Here is an 18,718-nt window from a genome sequence, read left to right on the forward strand (position 1 = left end):
CATTCTCTCGATACTTGCCTGGGACCGATAGCTGCAATGTCTACGAATCGATGAGCAGAAGCGCCAATAACAAATGGCTCCGTCCGAGAACCCCAGCTACGATGCGAATAACCAGTCCGGCAGCCATTCGATACCCCTCCAAGACCTTTCGAGACCCCCGGGTACGGTGATCGCAGATGGCGCTGGACGCCGGGCGAGGAGTGCTACGATTGAAGATGAGCTTCCGGGGAGGCAGACCTCTGTTCAGGGAATACGGGCTATAGGCAGGCCGCTTTCGCGACGGTACGAGCGGATTGCAGAGAACTCGCCTACAGGAGACAGGAGTGCCGATGGCCCTGACAACTTCGAATCTGTCCGTTTGTCTAATGATGCTGGGCCGTCAGGCTTTGATCATGCTTCGTTTCACCAGAGTACTATTGGATTGAGCTTTGGGCCCCAGCAAGTTCGACATTCGGGATCTTCTACGGCGCTTGATGGACGGGTCGGAAGGAGTGATTATAACAGCTATTTCGGTGCTTCTGAGGATACGGTGGGCCAGAATGGATCGGGATCGTTCGCCGGGGAGAATGATTCGTTGCCCCTTACGGATTCGCGATATTTACAGCCAATTAGTGGCGCTTCTGTCCCGGATGCACAGGCCCAGGTCAAACGGAATTCCAATGAAGGCCGAAGTGTTCATTTTGCTGGAAGTGCTACAGGAGGTGGTTCTCACCTGGGAGATGACTTGGAGGGCGGTCTTCGGTCGGGGCGAAGCAGCGTACGGAACTCACATCGATCTGCTACAGGGCGGCTTTCACCCTCTCCTTCTCCTTCATCAGCTTTGTCTAGGGCAAGCTCCATGATGAGAATGGTCTCTCAGCGTGTTGTCAACCTAAGTAATGAACCGGAGGTTATCGAAAGTGTTATGAGACAGAAATCAGTACTTAAGCATGCCCGCATGGATGAACCCCCCTCTTTACCCGCCATGTTAGAATATGCGCATGATGTTGCTTCCTCAGAGACCTTAAATGAGGGGGGGCCAGAAAAAAGGCCTCCAAAAGCAAAACGGAAACATGGACATCCGGCCATAAGTCCATTAAGGGGTAAAGCATTGGGCATATTCTCGGCAGACAACCCGGTCAGGAAATGGCTGTGTGAACTCCTGGTGCATCCCGCAACGGAGCCAATAATTCTGATTCTTATCATTATCCAGACAATTCTACTAGCCATTGAATCATCCGTTCACACTGGCCGAAAAGGAAGCTGGTCTTCTCCCGTTGTCGACATCCTCTTCCTAGCAATTTTCATCATATATACCCTTGAATTGATAGCCAGGACAATTGTTTCGGGATTCATTCTCAACCCCGAAGAATACAGTACTCTTGACCGTTCAGCAGGGTTTCGGAATGCTGTAATGATAAAAACAAGAGAGCTGTTTTCGTTGCAGCGGCAGCCATCAACAAAGAAACCTGCAGATCCTCAGCAAATGTCTATTATCAGATCATTTACCACGATGCAACAACAAGCAGATGAAGTTGGAGATAGTCGACAACAGCAGCGTATCCGGCTTGCCCGCCGAGCTTTTCTACGACATTCATTCAATAGGCTGGATTTTCTAGCCGTTGTGTCATACTGGATTGCATTTGCTTTGTCCGTCTTGTCCATCGACACAAACCACCACATTTACATATTTAAAATGCTAAGCAGTCTCCGGATTCTTCGTCTTCTTGCTTTGACAAGTGGAACAACTGTATGAATTCTAGTTATCCCTTTCCAGATTATCCATTCCGTATTGCTGCTAACGCTTTTCTAGGTGATTCTTCGAAGTTTAAAAAAAGCAGCACCTCTTCTAGTCAATGTTGCATTCTTTATATGCTTTTTCTGGCTTCTCTTTGCCATCATCGGAGTCCAGAGCTTTAAATCTAGTCTTCGTCGAACTTGTGTCTGGGTGGATCCATTGGGTGTAAGCAATTTCACCTTCAACCAAGCTCCGGATACAGTTCAGTTCTGTGGAGGCCACCTAGACAATGTCACTGGCCTAGCTAAACCCTGGATCCATGCCAACGGGAGAAACGGAACGACAACTCCAAAAGGGCATCTCTGCCCCCAGGGGTCTCTATGCATCGAGGGCAGTAATCCATATGCAGGCACCATAAGTTTCGACGATGTGTTGCACTCTCTCGAACTTGTGTTCGTTTTAATGAGCTCAAATACCTTTTCCGACCTCCTTTACTTTACCACAGACAGCGATTACCTTGCTGCCTCCCTCTTCTTCATTGCCGGTTTCATCTTCCTGAGTTTATGGCTCGTCAACTTGCTAGTGGCTGTTATCACCTCGTCCTTTCAAGTTATCCGAGAAGAAAGCAAGCGAAGCGCTTTTACTGCTGATAGAATCGACGATGTTGGACCAGAGGATACGTCTTTTCGCAGAGTCAGCAAACTAAAACGGCTCTTTAACCGGACAAACTACCTTTGGATCGGCATAATAGCATTCGGTCTAATAGTTCAATGCCTAAGGAGCTCCTCGATGAGCTCCAACCGCAAAGAGCTTATTGATAGCACGGAATCTGCCGTCACCGTCATCCTCTTTATCGAAATTTGTTTCCGCATTGGGGTAGATTGGCGAAATTTCTTTAAATCCCGGCAGAACTGGGCTGATCTCATCCTTGCCATCATCACAATGGTGATGCAAATCCCTCCCATCCGCTCGTCGGGCAGCGTCTACGCAGCATTATCCATCTTCCAGGTACTCCGTGTGTATCGGATAGTACTGGCCTTTTCGTTGACGAGAACCCTTATCATGACTGTGTTTAGCAACATCGTCGGTCTATTTAACCTCATTATCTTCGTGTTTTTGATCACTTTTCTCACCTCCATATTTGCTGTCCAATTGTTCCGTGACCAGATACCTGCCATGGACTCAGACGGCGAAGTTACTCGAACTACATTCTCCAATATATATAACTCGTTCCTGGGGATGTATCAGATCCTCTCCAGCGAGAATTGGACCTCCATTCTATATTCGGCTACCGAAGCTAATAGCCCTAGAGGCACAGCCTGGATTTCAGCAGCCTTTTTCATCATGTGGTTTGTGCTCGCTAACTTCGTCGTGCTGAACATGTTTATTGCTGTCATCCAGGAAAGTTTTGATATTTCTGAAGATGAGAAACGGCTCTATCAGATCAGAGCATTCTTGCAACAGAAACAAGTGAGCGAATCATCCCATGGGAATCTTGCCTTGTCCAGCATATTTAAGTTTGGCCGTGGCCGTGAACGATATCGAGACCCACTTGATCACGGCCCTGCTGCACTTGAGATGCTTCTAAAAGAGGCTGTGGTTCAAGACTTCTTAGACGAGACATCACCCCTACGGCCCATGGAAACCCAGCCTACTGAACACCCGCCGGAACAACAGGCAGTGCAGCCAGGATTCTTTTCCCGTATCTTCAACAAGTTAACAGAGCGTATGTTGAACCGGGAGCCGAACCCCTTTTATTCGAAACTCAAGTTCTCAAGGGACCATGACGAACTAGACCCAGCAGCAATGGCAAAAGAAGTCCTCTCAGCTGCTGAACAAAGAAAACGAGCCCAACGACAATACCTCCAAAGATACCCAAAGTACAATGTTTCTCTCTATATTTTTACACCCTCTAATCCTATCCGCCGAATTTGTCAACGAATGGTAGGACCGGGTCGTGGAAAATCCCGTATTGAAGGGGTGGATCCATACAAACCAGTGTGGTACCTTTTTTCAGCATTCATATACGCTGCCATTGTTTCAATGGTGCTAATCGCTTGTATCTGCACTCCATTGTACCAACGCACGTACTTTGAGACGCATGGCCCCGGCATCCACAATTGGTTTGTATGGACGGATCTATGGTTTGCTATTCTTTTCAGTGTTGAGGCTGTTATCAAGGTGATAGCAGACGGCTTTTTCTGGACACCAAATGCCTACTTCCGTGGATCCTGGGGCTTCATTGATGGTATTGTCCTTATCACTTTGTGGGTGAACGTTGTGGCTGCTTTGTACAAGACGGGAGATGTTTCGCGAGTTGTTGGTGCATTTAGGGCACTCAGAGCATTAAGGCTGTTGAATGTCAGCGAGAGCGCAAGAGAAACGTTCCATTCTGTGATAGTAATGGGTGGATGGAAAGTCATTTCGGTACGTGGCACATAGCACCCAATTACAGTATAGAGACTAACAGAGTGTCTATTAGGCTGCTTTTGTTTCCATGAGTTTCCTCATTCCATTCGCCATTTATGGTTTGAATCTTTTCAATGGAAAAATGAAACAATGCAACGACGGGGATTTCGGCTATGTTTCCCTGGCACATTGTGTTGGCGAATATAAAAGCTCTCAATTCCAATGGCAGGTACTTGCACCTCGAGCCGTACACAACCCATTCTACAGCTTCGACAACTTCGGAAGTTCCCTGTTCATCCTTTTCCAGATTGTGTCTCAGGAAGGGTGGACTGATGTGTTATGGAATGCCATGAGTATCACTGGCGTGGATAAACAGCCTCAGCCGTTTTCATCCCAAGCGAACGGCTTATTCTTCGTGGTGTTCAACCTGCTCGGTGCAGTTTTCGTCCTTACTCTGTTCGTCTCTGTCTTCATGCGAAACTATACGGAACAAACTGGCGTGGCCTTCTTGACGGCAGAACAACGGTCGTGGCTAGAATTGCGCAAGCTTCTGAAGCAGATATCCCCTTCTAAGCGATCTCTTAGCAAGGACAATAGCAAATTCAAAGCGTGGTGCTATCGCGTTGCGGTTAAAAAACATGGGAGATGGGCTAGGTTTATCACGGGGTTGCTCCTGGTCCACCTTGTTCTCCTGGTTCTCGAATTTTACCCGGAAGTTGATTGGTGGGAGAAGACAAGAGACGCCCTGTTCCTCTTCCTCACCCTATTCTATATCGCAAACGTTGTCATCCGTCTTGTCGGCTTAACTTGGTCTCGGTTCCGCCGCAGCTCATGGGATCTCTACTCCATTCTATCAGTAGTAGGAACCTTTATCACGACACTACTTGCCCTGATCAATGATAAAAGCATAGTCTTCGCCCAGCTTCATAAACTATTCCTGGTGTCCATTGCACTTCTCATTATACCACGCAACAATCAACTTGACCAGCTCTTCAAGACTGCTGCGGCTAGTTTGACATCGATCGGTAACCTGTTGGCCACCTGGTTTATCCTTTTCCTCGTTTACGCCATAGCATTGACTCAGATTTTCGGCTTGACCAAATTCGGGGGCTCTGAAACGGGCAATCTCAATTTCAGAAGCGTACCTAAAGCGCTAATCCTTCTATTCCGCATGAGTTGTGGTGAAGGGTGGAATCAAATTATGGAAGACTTCGCAACGATGGAGCCTCCTTACTGCACACTAGGCGAGAATTTCTACAGGAGCGACTGTGGCAGTGCCGCCTGGGCTCGCACGCTGCTTATCTCATGGAACATTCTGAGCATGTACATCTTTGTCTCTCTATTTGTCTCGCTCATCTTCGAGAGCTTTTCCTACGTCTATCAACGAAGCAGTGGCCTTTATGCGATCAGCAGAGATGAAATCCGTCGTTTCAAACAGGCGTGGTCTACCTTTGACCCTGACGGAACGGGGTATATTTCAAAGGAGGCCTTCCCAAGGCTTTTAGGGGTAAGTCTCATTCCGACTGTTCAATTAAATTTTGATTTAATGGTTTGTTAACGCTTTATGTATAGGAACTTTCTGGTGTGTTCGAGATGCGTATATACGAAGGGGATTTTACAGTCGGCCGCATTCTAGAAGACTGTCGTGTCAACGTTCGAGAATCAGAAATATCGCATTCTCGATCTGTGGGTGAACTAGATCTTAAGAAGCTTATGCTCCGTCTTTCCCATCTCCCAGTTGCCGAAATACGCAAAAGACGTGCACGCTTGAACGCCTTTTATGAGGAAGTGCTAGTTTCATCTGATCCAGAACGAGGAATATCTTTTACTTCATGTCTTATGATCCTTGCTCATTACAATGTTATCACTGACAGCAAGAGTTTGAGGTAAGCTTTTTGTTTTTTGGTGATCCACTCTGCTTGTGGGAACTTGACAAGCTAACAACGGAATCCAGGCTGGAAGAGTTCCTACGGCGACGTGCCCGTCTACAGCGAGTCGAGGAAGCTGTCCGCCGAAACGTGGTCGTTGGATTCTTCAACACGCTCTATTGGTCAAGGCGATTCCGACAACGTATCCAAGCACGCCATGACTCTCGCCTGGTCTCGGTACCACAGTTCTCTGTTCCGGAGATATATGTCGAGGACGAGGACGGCCACATGGACGAGGATCAATCGAGACGAGCATCAGAAGACCGTGCAAGATCCCCGGAAGGGTCCCCAAGCCGGAAAGCCCCACGCATTGCTCTTCCAAAGATCGAGACCAACATGTTTGGCGACGAGGCTCATAGGCTCCCGTCACCCACACATTCCGACTGGGGTAACTTCAATCCTTCTCTGACGCCTCAAAGTCCTACTACCCCGTATGATAGCAGTGTGCCTCGCGATGAGTCGGGTGAAGGGCATGGCCACCAACGCGGTGACAGTTCTGTGAGCGTACAAGGCGTGCTGGACTCCTTCGATCACTCCGTATGGGGCGAGAGTATCAGACGAAGCTTCACCCGTCGTCGGTCCCACGGCTCAGCGGGCGAGTAGGCGCAGTCACCCAGCCTTTACTTTCACCTTTCTTCTTCAACTTCTTTTACCCTCGAGTTACCTCTACTACCAACGTGAAAACACCTATCAAACCCCTTGTGGATACTCCCCTTAGTATGGGGAAATGCAGAAACGACAGACATGACCAACTCATCCGGGGAAACCAAAAAAAAACAAACAAACCATGAACCAATCCCAAGATGCAAAAACTAAAAAAAAAAAGAACTTGGTCTCTGTTCCGCCTATACAGTAATGCATATGAGACCTCCCTTGACAGCAGCGAAAATGGGATCTCATGGGAGTTCTTGTTCGAGTTTTTCTTCTCCTTCCCCCCCCCCCCTTTTCTTCATTTCTTGTTAACGGACGAGACGCTTTGATTTTTACCCTCCCCCCCCTTTTTATTACCATGTTCTTTTCTTGTATATGTGCTGATAACTCCAACTTGTTCCCATCCTTTGATTCTCCTTTTCTTTTTTTTTTCAGCCTGGAAGTATTCTTGACGGTTTGACAAGTTGTTTACTAGAGCTTTGGGAGTTTTCTTTGCTATTAACTATCATATCCCTGTTGTCCCCGTTGCAGATTCGCCGCATAAGACACACATCCTTCCATCCAAGTGCAGCGCGTGTGTTCGACCTCGCCTTAGACAGCTGTTTGTTTGTTTGCTTCTTTACCTTTTGGTGTATATACCATAGTTAGCCTTCACTTCCACCCTGCCAATAATTCCTAATAATAGTTTCCTGGCATCATGACTGTCTGACTGCCTGGCTCGTACTCCGTGCAAGCAACCGGCCTAGCAGCGAGTTATTGCTCTCTTCTTCGTGAGCCCGAAGATCAAACACGCAGAGATTCGTAACCAGCTCCATCCAAAACCGCAGACCGGTCAGCCCTCAGACAGGCCCAGCCAGCGGACCGCCCTGGCGCTGGGGAAGGTGGCTGAGCCGGAGACGAGTCTATCAGCTACTTGCTATTAACTCATCTAACTCTCTTCCCCTAGACCCAGCGAGGCGGGAGAGAAAGGGGCTGTCTGGCCCTCTCTGGCCTCTCCCCGATATATAACGAAGGCCCGCCAACCAAGCTGATATCGCTCTCATCCCAGGCAAATAGTCGCACAGCCGCGGCCAATAAACGACCCGGGAAATCACGAAACCGCCCAATGGCAGGCTGCGTCTCCTGCCGGGCCCTGGATCCCACATGGACCGGGGGTTGGAATTGAAACTAAACTGGTCCGTCCATGGCAGGGTTGCTTGCTTGTGCCAGGGCGAGGCCGGTTTCTCTGCAGAAGAGTGTCTTAGGTGCCTGGGAGCAGCTCGAGACGGGGCGGGGGGAGGACAGACGAGCAGCAGAAACGAGACAGCGAGAGATAGAAGCAGAAGAAACAAGGCCCGTTGCTGATGCCGTGGACGGCGGTTATCCATCTGCTCCGTCGCCAACGGCTGTTAAGCTGGCCTGGCGGGCGATAACTATTTGATACATGGCCGTGTGTGGCTCGCGAGGGCGAGGAAGATGAGAGATCCACTGCAGGTATCATGATCTACGCGGGCTCGTTTCATCCTCGACTCCCGCTTTTCCTCATGTCTCTTGCCCCTGCATGCATGATGGCATCTTCGTCTGCTTCCTCTGATCGGTTTCGTCCCCGGTGCTGCTGCTGAAGTCGAGCGTCTTCCTGTCTGCCCGTTCTCTGGTTGCGATTCAGCTAGTCGGCCGTTGCTTTTTCACCCAACCAGGCAGCGATCGATTCTGCGATATACTTAATCACGGCTCATCGTTGCCTAAACACTTATCACTTCTATATATATATTCGTATATATACAAAACTGCTCCCTGCGCGACCCTCTGAGAGGGCCCTTCTCCGTCCCTCTTCTCTCCTTCTCCTGGCTGGGAACCGCTGAGAAGACGCAAAGGACGCTGCTGCCGGTCGAGCTGCCTACTACGGTCGATCCGTTGATTATAATATTACAGATTACAGAGAGAGCCAGCAGAAGATACACACACACAGAGACAGAGAGAGAGAGAGAGAGCAGCGTTTTTTCCTTGCGACGACGGGGCGTTATTATTCGACCAGCTTGATATCAGACAGTATAATCTCCGTGTGCACCAGCTGCTTTGAAGCCGAAGAAGGCCTTGGGCAGGCCCGAAACAGACCAGGCAGCGCCTCTACTTCCTCGCTTCATACCGTGAACCCAAGGGCAAACGGACATTGAATAATACTCCGCCAGGGGGGCCAGCTAGTTACCTATAAGACCCTATATTATACACCGCAAGACTCAAGAGAGAAAGAGAGCACAAGCTCGAGCTTGAGACAAAGAACCCAAAAATAAAAAAAGAGAGACCAGCCACTGCCTGGACCCCCCGGCTGGACGGAAGATACATATAAATGGCATCTAAACCAGCCGTCCACGACCTGATCAGCCTGTTCGAGGCCATCGAGACCAGCGAGTCCAAGATGGACGAACACACTCGCTATCTCAGCCAGCTGCTGCCCTCGCCATGGACGGAGATGGCTCCCTCCCTGACCATCCCGTACTCGCCCAGGTCGACCGTCGGCAGCGAGGTCGACTCGGACCGCCCATCCCCTCTGACCTCAGCAACCTCCAGCCCGGCCTCCTCGCCTACTTCTAGCCCCATCAGCGCCTCTCCGCGCATGAACAGATTCACCTCTTCGCTCCGTCGGATCGGCAGCCGGAGCAAGAAGTGCTATTCGTCCTCCTCGCTCGGCATGGGGACCATCCTGCTGCGCCGCCGTCCATCTAACGTCGACCTGGCGCTCACAGAGGAGCGCTACCGATGCACCGAAGATTCGATCGAACGACGTGGGCTGGGTCTGCTGGAACCGCGTCCCGTTGACCCCATGCCGCTCATGGCCGATGGCCATGCTCACATTGACTCCTCGAACAACCTGTCGAGCGTCACCTCAGACCTCAAAGAGCCTTCTGCGCTACTCTCACCCCTATCAGCTCGCCAGTCCCCGCGATTCGTCATGGGGGGAATTGCCGAAGTCATGGAGGGTTCCGCTTAAGGCGCGCTCTCTCTATATATATATATTCGAAACTTTACGACCTCACGCCCACCCACCCCATTATACAATGTCCCCGTTTTGTTCAGAGACGACGGATACGGATACACTCTGCTGTTACCATATTGATATGAAAAACGCTGTTTTGCGTTAAGAGCCTAACCATCGAGTCATAAAACAGCCCTATTACCTCCAAATGAAGGCTCGGTTTGGTAAATAGGGCCGGTTTCCTCTGTTCCTTTCCTTTCTCTGTTGTTCCTCCATTCCTCGATTTTTTTTTCTCTCCTTTTTAATTTATCCTTTTTGAAACGTTGTATGATACCAGGATATTCATAGGTATAACATTTCCTATATCAGTGTATCTGATGCCCTATCCTCGCCTTTTCTCCTTCTCTCCCCTTTTTATTTACCATTACCCCTTTTTCTTCCCTTGGTCTACGATTGTTTCCTAGAACCCGGATAAGACAGAAGATAGGCAACACTTTAATGCAGAAATACTCATTGAAACCAAGATAAAATCTCATTCGATGTCCTTTCAACTCCACATATGCAGTGAATGAGGTAAATCCGAAAACCGTGGGTATCATGCTAGGTGTACAGTAGTAGTAGTAGTAGTAATAGCTTCAAGACAGTTGAAAGAAAACGACAAGAACGCTCGGGCTAAGCTAATCGGACAGCGCTAAAAGAAGAAGGACAAGACAGAATCAGCAACCCAAGATACATCCAAGTATGAAGGTGACTGGATATGCAAGGCGAAGGCTGTAGATCAAGTATTGAAGAGTGTGCATCCTCATTCATCATCCTCAGACTCCTCGGAAGATTCGCCAGAAGAACTATCTTCACCAGGCCGTGTGGTTTTCCGTTTTGCCGGCCAGAGCTGGCCACGGCAGTTTTTCTCTCCACAGAGACACTTCGTCGCGTCTGGGTCAACATCACCTCCTTCCCAGCCAGGATGATAGTCAAACGTCAACTCAGTGCCAGCCGGTATGTCACGGACCGCAAAGAACGCAAGTTGATAGACCCCATGGTCGTCTGTCTGAGTGGCAGGAAACATCTTGCAGTTTGGGTTGCAGGAGTGGTTAATGAACCTGGTAATTGAACCAAACTTGCGTCCGTCAACGACATAGATATCCTTCTCCTTCTCATACTCCTCAGCAGGGAAGTAGTCGAGTGAGAACAAGTAGCTTGAGTATTTTTCCACGTCAATTGCTTCTTCTCTGGCATCGCTAGTGGACGGCTCAATGACCTCGCCGACATAAGTGTCAATGAACTGCCCTCGCTCTATAGAATGAGGCGAGCGGACTCCAAAACCCCGGTTCTTGGTCTGGAAAACCTCCAATTCAACTTGTCGCCCACGGAAGACAACATGATTCCAGCAGTTGACTCCAGAACATTTGCAGCGTGACGAGCATTCTCGGATCAATGCCGTACGCTTATTCAGGATCTCTGACTTTAAGACAGCCCGTACACGTTGACCCTTCTCATAATGAATTAGGTCTTTAGAGAGGCAGTCGCATTCAGCATCACATTTCGTACAATCGCAGCCCCATAGGAACTCCGGATCAATCTGATTAACCCCGCTGTGAATTTTATAGGAGTCAATAAAATCAAAATTAAAATCGATCTCTTTTGCGATCTTGCCAGCCTTAAACCGGACTGGGGGCCCCTTGATCCGTTGAAGCTTCTTATTGTATAGCTCTTCTAAGCGAGAGCACGCCGACTCTTTATCGCTACGTCTCTTGGGCGGAATATACCGCTTGCTTGACCGGGGTATCTCAGTTTTCTTTGGGTCGAATGTTTTTAACTTAAGGTACGGTCTTTTTACCTCCTCATTCCCAACGGCGTAGAAATCACTTAGACCATGGTGGTCCGGGATCTTAGTTGCTGTAAGCTTCCGAGACAAGGCTTTGTTGATATCTCCATCAGACGATAGAGATCTCTTACGGCTGGTAGTCACTGGCGAAGGACTTGGCCGCCGAGGTGGCACAGGGATGACTACCGAAACATTTGAGGCCTTGGACTGTGGGCGGGAACTGGAGGATGTCGAGCCCTTGTCAACAACAGCACGTCCTGGCTTGCTCGGCGGTTTAGACGGCAACTGCCTCTGTCTGTCATCTTCAGGGCTGATGAATGCCTTGAGCAGCCGGCTTGATATCACTTCGGGTTGCTATAGATCAGGGTTGTCCCAAAGCGGTTAGCGCGGTTTGAACTTTTGAGCGGGAGCAAAACAACAACTCGCGGACGGCGGGTCTATAAAAAAAAAATAAAAAATAAAAATAAAAACGAATAGTAACCGCGTCTAAAGAGCGGTTAAAAAAAATAAATAAAGAAGAACACCCAAAAATGCTCGGAGTAGATCACGGTATCAAGTTGACGGGTCACGGCCTGTCCTGGGATCTGGGTTGGCATACAATAAGAGTCTCCTCGTCTGAGTCCGAGTCTAGGACGGTAACCATCTGGAGTAATAGAGTACCACGGTTCAGTCAGCCTCGCAAACGGGTAAAAATACGGGTCTGTTCAGTCAGCTTGCTTCGTACCTTTTGTGTGCTGGCCTCTGCTCTCTTTAGGACGCCCTTGACCAGCGTATCCGGGCGATTCTAAACAGCCTGTACACCCTGAGAGCAAACAGACGCGCTTAAAAGTCAAAACTCTAGGAGAATAAACCACTTCTTAGATATAGTAATATTTAGTAAGAAAGCTAGAAAGGGGCGCTTTTCTGTACCTTTTTACTCTAATGTGAAAGTGTATTATTAGAGGAATAATCGTGTTCTCAGAATCTGGGCAATTTTATCGGGGTGAACCGGTGAAGAAGAAGCAGAGATTTCTTTAAGCGAAGTGAAAGAATAAATACACACGACCTTTATTAAACCTTATTAGTAAGCGATAAAAATAGTACTATAATCCCTATTTATTAATTTTATATATAATAATAGCGATAAAATCGATAATTTATACTATTAAATCGATTATTGTGGCGAAATTCTGTAAATAGTTGATATATATCGATTTTTCGGCCTTATAATTCTCATCGGCTTATTATTAAAGAAAAAAAAAAAGCTTCGGCGTTTGATTTTCGGAACGGGGTTTTTAACGAATATAATTGCTCGATATAACCCCTAGCCATCGAGACTTTAATTCATTATATAGTATATTCTTATATTAAGGGGATTTGGGGCAAAATTATAGCTATTAACTAAATTCTAGATTTGCCTCCGCCCTACTTCGCACTTTTATATGGTTTTCGGCGTCCTAGGCTCTCTACGATCCGTCGACCCCACTTGCGACGGCTGGAGCGGACAGCTATAAGCCTATAACTAGTCACCCTACGAGCCTACAAGTTGACTTCGGCCCTAATTCCCCTGAGTTTTCCATCCTCTCGCCTCCGAGAAGCGGTGAGAAAAATAGGATTGTATCACAGGAATGGACAGATTTCCCCCTACGGTATCAATGAACAGACAGTACGGAGTACCACTGTATCGGCAAATTATCTCAACTCTCATGTTTGTAGTAGTCAGGCGAGCTATCAAGATAATATATCAGTTGATTCGATTGAAATCGGGTTCAGTTTCAACCAGGGTTCAACAGTTGGTTTGGTAGCTCAAGGTACTGCGATACCAGCACGAATCAATGATACCATTGGTATAGTACTATATTGATTAGAGGGTTAATCACCGATATTCTTGAATTGGATACGGATAACCACATGAGAATTACGAATTACGTGGCTTTAGAAGAGGTTACAACAGGATCCTCACTTATTCGGGCTACGCGCTTCCGCCCGTTCTCCACCTAGCGAAGCCGGAGCCTTCCTCTGATGACGGTGGACCGTCAATGATAGGCTGCGACACTACTAAGTAGATCTCCAGATTGATTCAAGAGATGTATAATATAACGAATACAAACATTTCCAAATGAGCTTTCGAGGCGTGCGAATCAATGATCAATATTATTACCATTATAGGGCAGACGCCTCCAACGGCGGACCGTTGACGGTTGTAGCTACCGTGGTCCCATCCATCACCACGTCACAAGAGATCGTGTTATGGGAAGTACTTCCTACACTCCAAACCTCGTCACCTCAAACAGTTCAAACTTCACGTAGGTATATCCCGTTGGTGATTCTTACACGTTACAATCAACCATCGGTTTCGGTAGCAGAACCCCGTCGTCCGGGGACTCGTAGTCAACTACACGAACTCGGGGCGCGCTCTCACCCGCTGCTTCACACTCACATTGAGGTATAACGCAAGAAGAAGCTATAGGGTATCTATATCGATTTCAGCCGATTGCAATATTGTTTGTCAGTCCTGACTCCTCGACTCCCCGGGGTTTGGGGCCCAGCGGAGGATTGTGAAGCGGTACTCCGTACTACCGGACAGGGCTGCTTAGTTTGAGTGGCGCCGAGTTCATAGAGCGCGGCCGCAGAGAGTTGTTGGGTCGAGTCTGATGGATAGAGCAGTTTGATCGATACCCAGACACTCCATAGTGAGTACTCAGCGGAAGGGGCGGCGAGCGTCCTTTTATATGTCTGCGAACTTCAAGTAACACGTGACGGTTGGCTCCGCTGCGCACGCGGCGTGGCTGTCGCGACCGCTGGAAGCCCCTGAGAAGGCACACCAGGGGCCAGGAGCAGCTTGAGAGTGCAGCGTAAAGGTAGTCTTAAAGACTGATCCTTCGGGTCAGATAAGGCGATACGAGTGTCTGTTGCACTTTATCGAGGTTTTGTTAGTCATTCACTTGCCACTCATACCGTCAAATATAGGTCACGTGATATTGACCGGATATTTAAAGTTTGATACATAGCTATATAAACTTTTATACATTACTTTATTTCGGTCACGTGATTATATAGCGCTCGATTCGAGATATATAGTTTTTTATAAATTATAATGTATAACTAGCTTAAAATGATTTGATAAAACTATTATAAAAGATTTTTATAAATTTAAGAGTGATAGTATTAGTGATTACTAATTGGTATAATATTTCGAAAACTATCAGCTGACCTGTATTTATCCCTTTTCGTTCCTCGTATTAGTAATCAGGGAATACGAGAATCGAGCCGGTTTTTATCGTGCCCAACAGTAATCAAAAGAGGCCTTCATTTTATTATAGTAATAGATTCACGATTAATCCTCTATACCGCCCCATTCTTCTTCCTCGTCCGAGCCCTCGTCAGGCTTCTCCGGCTCCCTTACGCCCCACGAGATCAGCCTTTCATCAGTCAACGTCTCCTTAGCCCGGCTTCGAACCGTCTTATTCGGGCTCTCAGACTGCAACCTCTCAATCGGTCGAAGTAATAGCTCCATCGGAACACACTCCTTTAGCTTCGTAGCCCGAGATTCCCCATCGTCTCCAGCACTAGACTCGTCGGGCTCGGTAGCGCATTTCTCCAGCTCGTCCAGCCAAATATCCATGAGATGATAGCGTATCCCATCCGGGCCCTTGGGCACTTTAATCAATGCGCCGTTCTCATCTTCCTGGTTGGACAGCTGCTTGGATGGATTTGGGTCAAAAATCAGCGGACTTAGTGGGCCATCTTCCAGCATGTCGAGATACGCCTCTAGCTCAGCCCATTCGTCTCCCTCGCGTACTGGTACGGCAGACGTACTCGACGTTTTGCGCCGCGAGGTCGAACCGCCATTTACTTCACTATCTGCCTCATCTCTTTCTCTCTTTCTCTTATTCTTGGCTTTCTGGTTTTCGGTGCTATTGTTCCCGGGCTGGCGTTTGCTTTTCCCTCCGCGCTTCAAGTAGTATTCGAATGAAACGCCCACATAGCATCTTATTAAGAACAGGTATTTGTCTAGACGTAATCTGTCCAGCGAATGGAAGTCGCGTGACATTGTTATCCAGAATGCTCTTAGAAAGGGTAATACCATCTGCTCTGGTAGGGAGGGGACTAGGGTATATGAGAGGGAGCGGGCGAGGGCTTGCTGGACAAGAGGTTTATCGGAGTGGTAGAAGCCTGTAGTTTTCCCGCCTCTTGTTAACATGATGGAGAATGGCGTGTTAATTATGAAAATGGATCCCTGTACGCACAATAAAATAGTCCTTTCCATATTTTCAAGAGGTCGAATAGCTTCAGGTCTCGTTTGCTTCGTAGAAAGGCAGTTAGAGACTCAACTGCTTTATCGCGAGTTTTCCTTTCTTCAACACGGAGTGTCAGCAACAGCCAGGTAAGGGAGCACATAGCATGAGCAAATACAAATACCTACCACTTGATGCCAGCTCCCGTATGAAGGGGGACTGCTGTAGATCCATGATGGCGGAGGGGCTTGCCGGGCTCGATTGCGATCTCAATTTGGCCTGTAAATCGGATATCTTTCTCCTAGGCCAATTATCCGAATATTATAAGCTCCTGAGGACCTCCTGAAGACCCTTGCCTGGTGTATTTTGTGGTTTGCGAAAAAGTTCGTGGAATTGAATAATTTGTGAATATTTTTTTATTCTGCGACTTTTTTTTTTTACTTTTACTTTCTAGCTGTGTTTGTCTTGTTTGCATCCGACTATCAATAAACAAAATTTCCGTTCGAGAAAGAGGAAAATATAGAAAGATAGAAAGACCAAGATTGATATTGGTTTGTATCGGTAGGTTGATTAAATATTGGCAGTAAAGGAGGTATATACAAATAGGTAAATAGACAAAAGAAACGGCCCTGCCATAGATCTCAAAAGAGAATAATGATGAATTGCAAAGTATATGTGTACTCAAGTAAAGGCGACTCCTAGGACGCCGATGCTTGCCAAAAGATCGAAAACGAACATGTTGTAGAAAGTCTCCTAGTACGCCGGTAGAGAGACGCCGATGAACGCCGGAAAGTTGATAATATGTGATTAGATGTTTATAGGCGAAAAGGTTGGGTCATGGTTGGTTGAGAGCAACCTTGGTGACATTTGATCGATCACGTTGAAGGCTCCGTAGAGTAGGACAGGGCGCGAGGCCGCAAGTCCGAGGACGTCGAGATGTTGAGAACGGGTCTGGGGATTGTGAGACCTTTTACAGTTGGACATGCAAGGTCCTACGCTCATTTCGAAACCCTAACGTACGCGTTTACGACGTTGCCTTCTTTCCATCCCTGTTCGAGCAGTGTCTGGCTGTCTCTGAAGAACTTGCCCAGATATACGATCTGGATGCGGGTATTGGAAGGCAGCTGGGAAGAGCAGTTAGCAGTGATACTCAGTTTTTCTATCATCATCATCATCGTCGTCGTCGTCAAAGAAATATCAAACCGGCAACGTACTCTAGCTTCAGCCTGGATTCTCCGAACAAGAGCTGCAACGGTTTGCTCTTTGCCGATGCTCACGACCACATCTGGGCCGCCGCGATCGCTTAGTCGAGCAGTGACCTTGAGCAGGTCTCGTTCGTTTCGCTTTCCCTTCTCTTCCCGCCTGCGTTCCTTTTCCTTGTCCAACAGGTCGTCAGACGAACCGGTGCCCAATACCAACTTTGCGGTAGACGTCTCGTCGCCAGCTGTATCACCGTCTGCATCACCGTCCAGGTCAGCGCCAGTATCACACTTGAAGGCTTCCTCGGCAGCATCGTCGTCATCCGCCAGGTTTACGGGATCAGACACAATAACTTCTGGAAACTTGTACAGCGCCCCGCTCTCGTCGTAGCATCCCTCGCAGACGTCGCCTGTTGGAATGGTGATGCCAGCTGCGTCGATGATGCCCTGGGCGGTCTGGACGTCTCCTTCCCGCAGTAGGGAAAGGGCGGTGGACAGAGCAGCCCATATCTCTGGCCGGCCGGCGACTCTGGTATCGAAGAAGACTTCCCGCTCCCTGTCGATGGTTGCGCGGGTCCAGGTGCGGCGTTTGCTCTTCCAGACGTGCGGGCGGATGGGCTGGTTGAAGTGCTCGTTCAGCGGCACGCCGCGACGGGCAGCCGAGCGATGCGGCCGGGGCGTCGCAGAGGAGGCATCTGAGGCAGCGTGCGAGAGGCCGCCGTTTAGCGAAGGCCGCTCCGTCTGGTCATGGCGGTGGCCGGCGGTGTTGACGTTGATCTGGTGAGACGAGTCACCATGCTGGCCGGCTGTAGAGCCTGGGTAAGGCGAGCTGTCGGCGTCTCGAGAGAAGCAGCACCCCTAGAGGCAGACACGGCCGTTAGGTATCTGTTCCAGTAGCAATAGTAGGTATATAAACGGGATACTCTGCTTCGCCGTCGCTGTCGCTGTCTTGCTGTAGATGTCCCAGCACAACAACTTCTACCCCACAGCCGGGGATCGCAACAAAGACGGCGAGCTCGGTTATCCTATAGTTACATCTGCACAAGGCGAGCGCAAAGCAGCTGTGAAAGATAAACAAGGACTCGACTTACCATGGCGCATCGTGTGATGGTTTGGCCGTTGAAAGGGGCTTCGGGGGAAGAAGATGCAAGAATGCGAAAGGCGAGGAAGAAAGACGAGGAAGAGAAAGTCGAGGGGACGGACAACCAAGGAAAAAAAAAAATTCGCTGGCCAGACAAAATATGATGCAGCTTATTACTCTTATTCTTGCGTTATAATTATTTTATTTATTTAGCTGCTGGACTAGCAGGTTATCCCGCTTCTTCCTTAGTTTCTTTTCCTGCATGAAGACGTTTATTTATAGCTTGCGGTGCGGTGCTTGTAGCGTTGCTTGCTTGTCCCTGTCGGCTTTCTCGCTGGTTGGTTGGCCGGCGTCCATTTGGAAGAAGCAAAACCCAGGGCCACGCAGGTTGATATTGGATTCATACCGTGATTTCCAGGGAGAAGAGAAGGTAGACTCTCGCCTGGGTGGTCTAGACGTGGTTTTTAGCTGGGTGTGTTGGGGGTTATGGCAGATATCAAATGTGCTGGTGGCGAGGTGGGTTTTGAGCAAAGTGGGCGCGCGGCCCGTTATTTTATTTATTATTTTACAGGGAGTTTCGTTATACAGCATATAGTTATACATCTATCGTGGAGAAGATAGCAGAGTAGATGGATATAGGCTTTTGGCTAGATGTTTGAATGTTGCCCCTGGTGCGGCGGTCTATCAATAAGACGGACAGACACACACACACACACAGAGAGAGAGAGAGAGAGAGAG

General features: G+C 48.5%; 5 protein-coding genes across 5 annotated transcripts; 2 read left to right on the plus strand and 3 right to left on the minus strand.

Moving 5' to 3' along the window:
- Positions 1-73: 73 nt before the first annotated feature.
- TRV_01914 (uncharacterized protein) lies at positions 74-6,657 on the plus strand (the record flags this gene model as incomplete). The annotated part of the gene is made up of 5 exons (XM_003023926.1): positions 74-1,729; positions 1,793-4,144; positions 4,200-5,633; positions 5,699-6,012; positions 6,081-6,657. The coding sequence occupies 5 exons, from the start codon at positions 74-76 to the stop codon at positions 6,655-6,657; spliced, it is 6,333 nt and encodes a 2,110-aa protein (XP_003023972.1).
- Positions 6,658-9,031: 2,374 nt separating this feature from the next.
- On the plus strand, positions 9,032-9,673 carry TRV_01915 (uncharacterized protein; the record flags this gene model as incomplete). Its single annotated transcript, XM_003023927.1, has 1 exon — positions 9,032-9,673. The coding sequence occupies one exon, from the start codon at positions 9,032-9,034 to the stop codon at positions 9,671-9,673; it is 642 nt and encodes a 213-aa protein (XP_003023973.1).
- A 787-nt stretch (positions 9,674-10,460) lies between these two features.
- On the minus strand, positions 10,461-12,079 carry TRV_01916 (histone-lysine N-methyltransferase Clr4; the record flags this gene model as incomplete). The annotated part of the gene is made up of 2 exons (XM_003023928.1): positions 10,461-11,837; positions 12,008-12,079. The coding sequence occupies 2 exons, from the start codon at positions 12,077-12,079 to the stop codon at positions 10,461-10,463; spliced, it is 1,449 nt and encodes a 482-aa protein (XP_003023974.1).
- A 2,720-nt stretch (positions 12,080-14,799) lies between these two features.
- On the minus strand, positions 14,800-15,666 carry TRV_01917 (uncharacterized protein; the record flags this gene model as incomplete). The annotated part of the gene is made up of 1 exon (XM_003023929.1): positions 14,800-15,666. The coding sequence occupies one exon, from the start codon at positions 15,664-15,666 to the stop codon at positions 14,800-14,802; it is 867 nt and encodes a 288-aa protein (XP_003023975.1).
- Positions 15,667-16,698: 1,032 nt separating this feature from the next.
- TRV_01918 (ubiquitin domain protein, putative) lies at positions 16,699-17,757 on the minus strand (the record flags this gene model as incomplete). Its single annotated transcript, XM_003023930.1, has 1 exon — positions 16,699-17,757. A coding segment is annotated over one exon (1,059 nt), but the record flags the coding sequence as incomplete, so codon positions are not given.
- Positions 17,758-18,718: the final 961 nt, after the last annotated feature.

The sequence above is a fragment of the Trichophyton verrucosum genome (genome assembly GCF_000151505.1).
Source record: "Trichophyton verrucosum HKI 0517 chromosome Unknown contig00185_1.f1.exp, whole genome shotgun sequence".
NCBI classification, from domain to species: domain Eukaryota; kingdom Fungi; phylum Ascomycota; class Eurotiomycetes; order Onygenales; family Arthrodermataceae; genus Trichophyton; species Trichophyton verrucosum.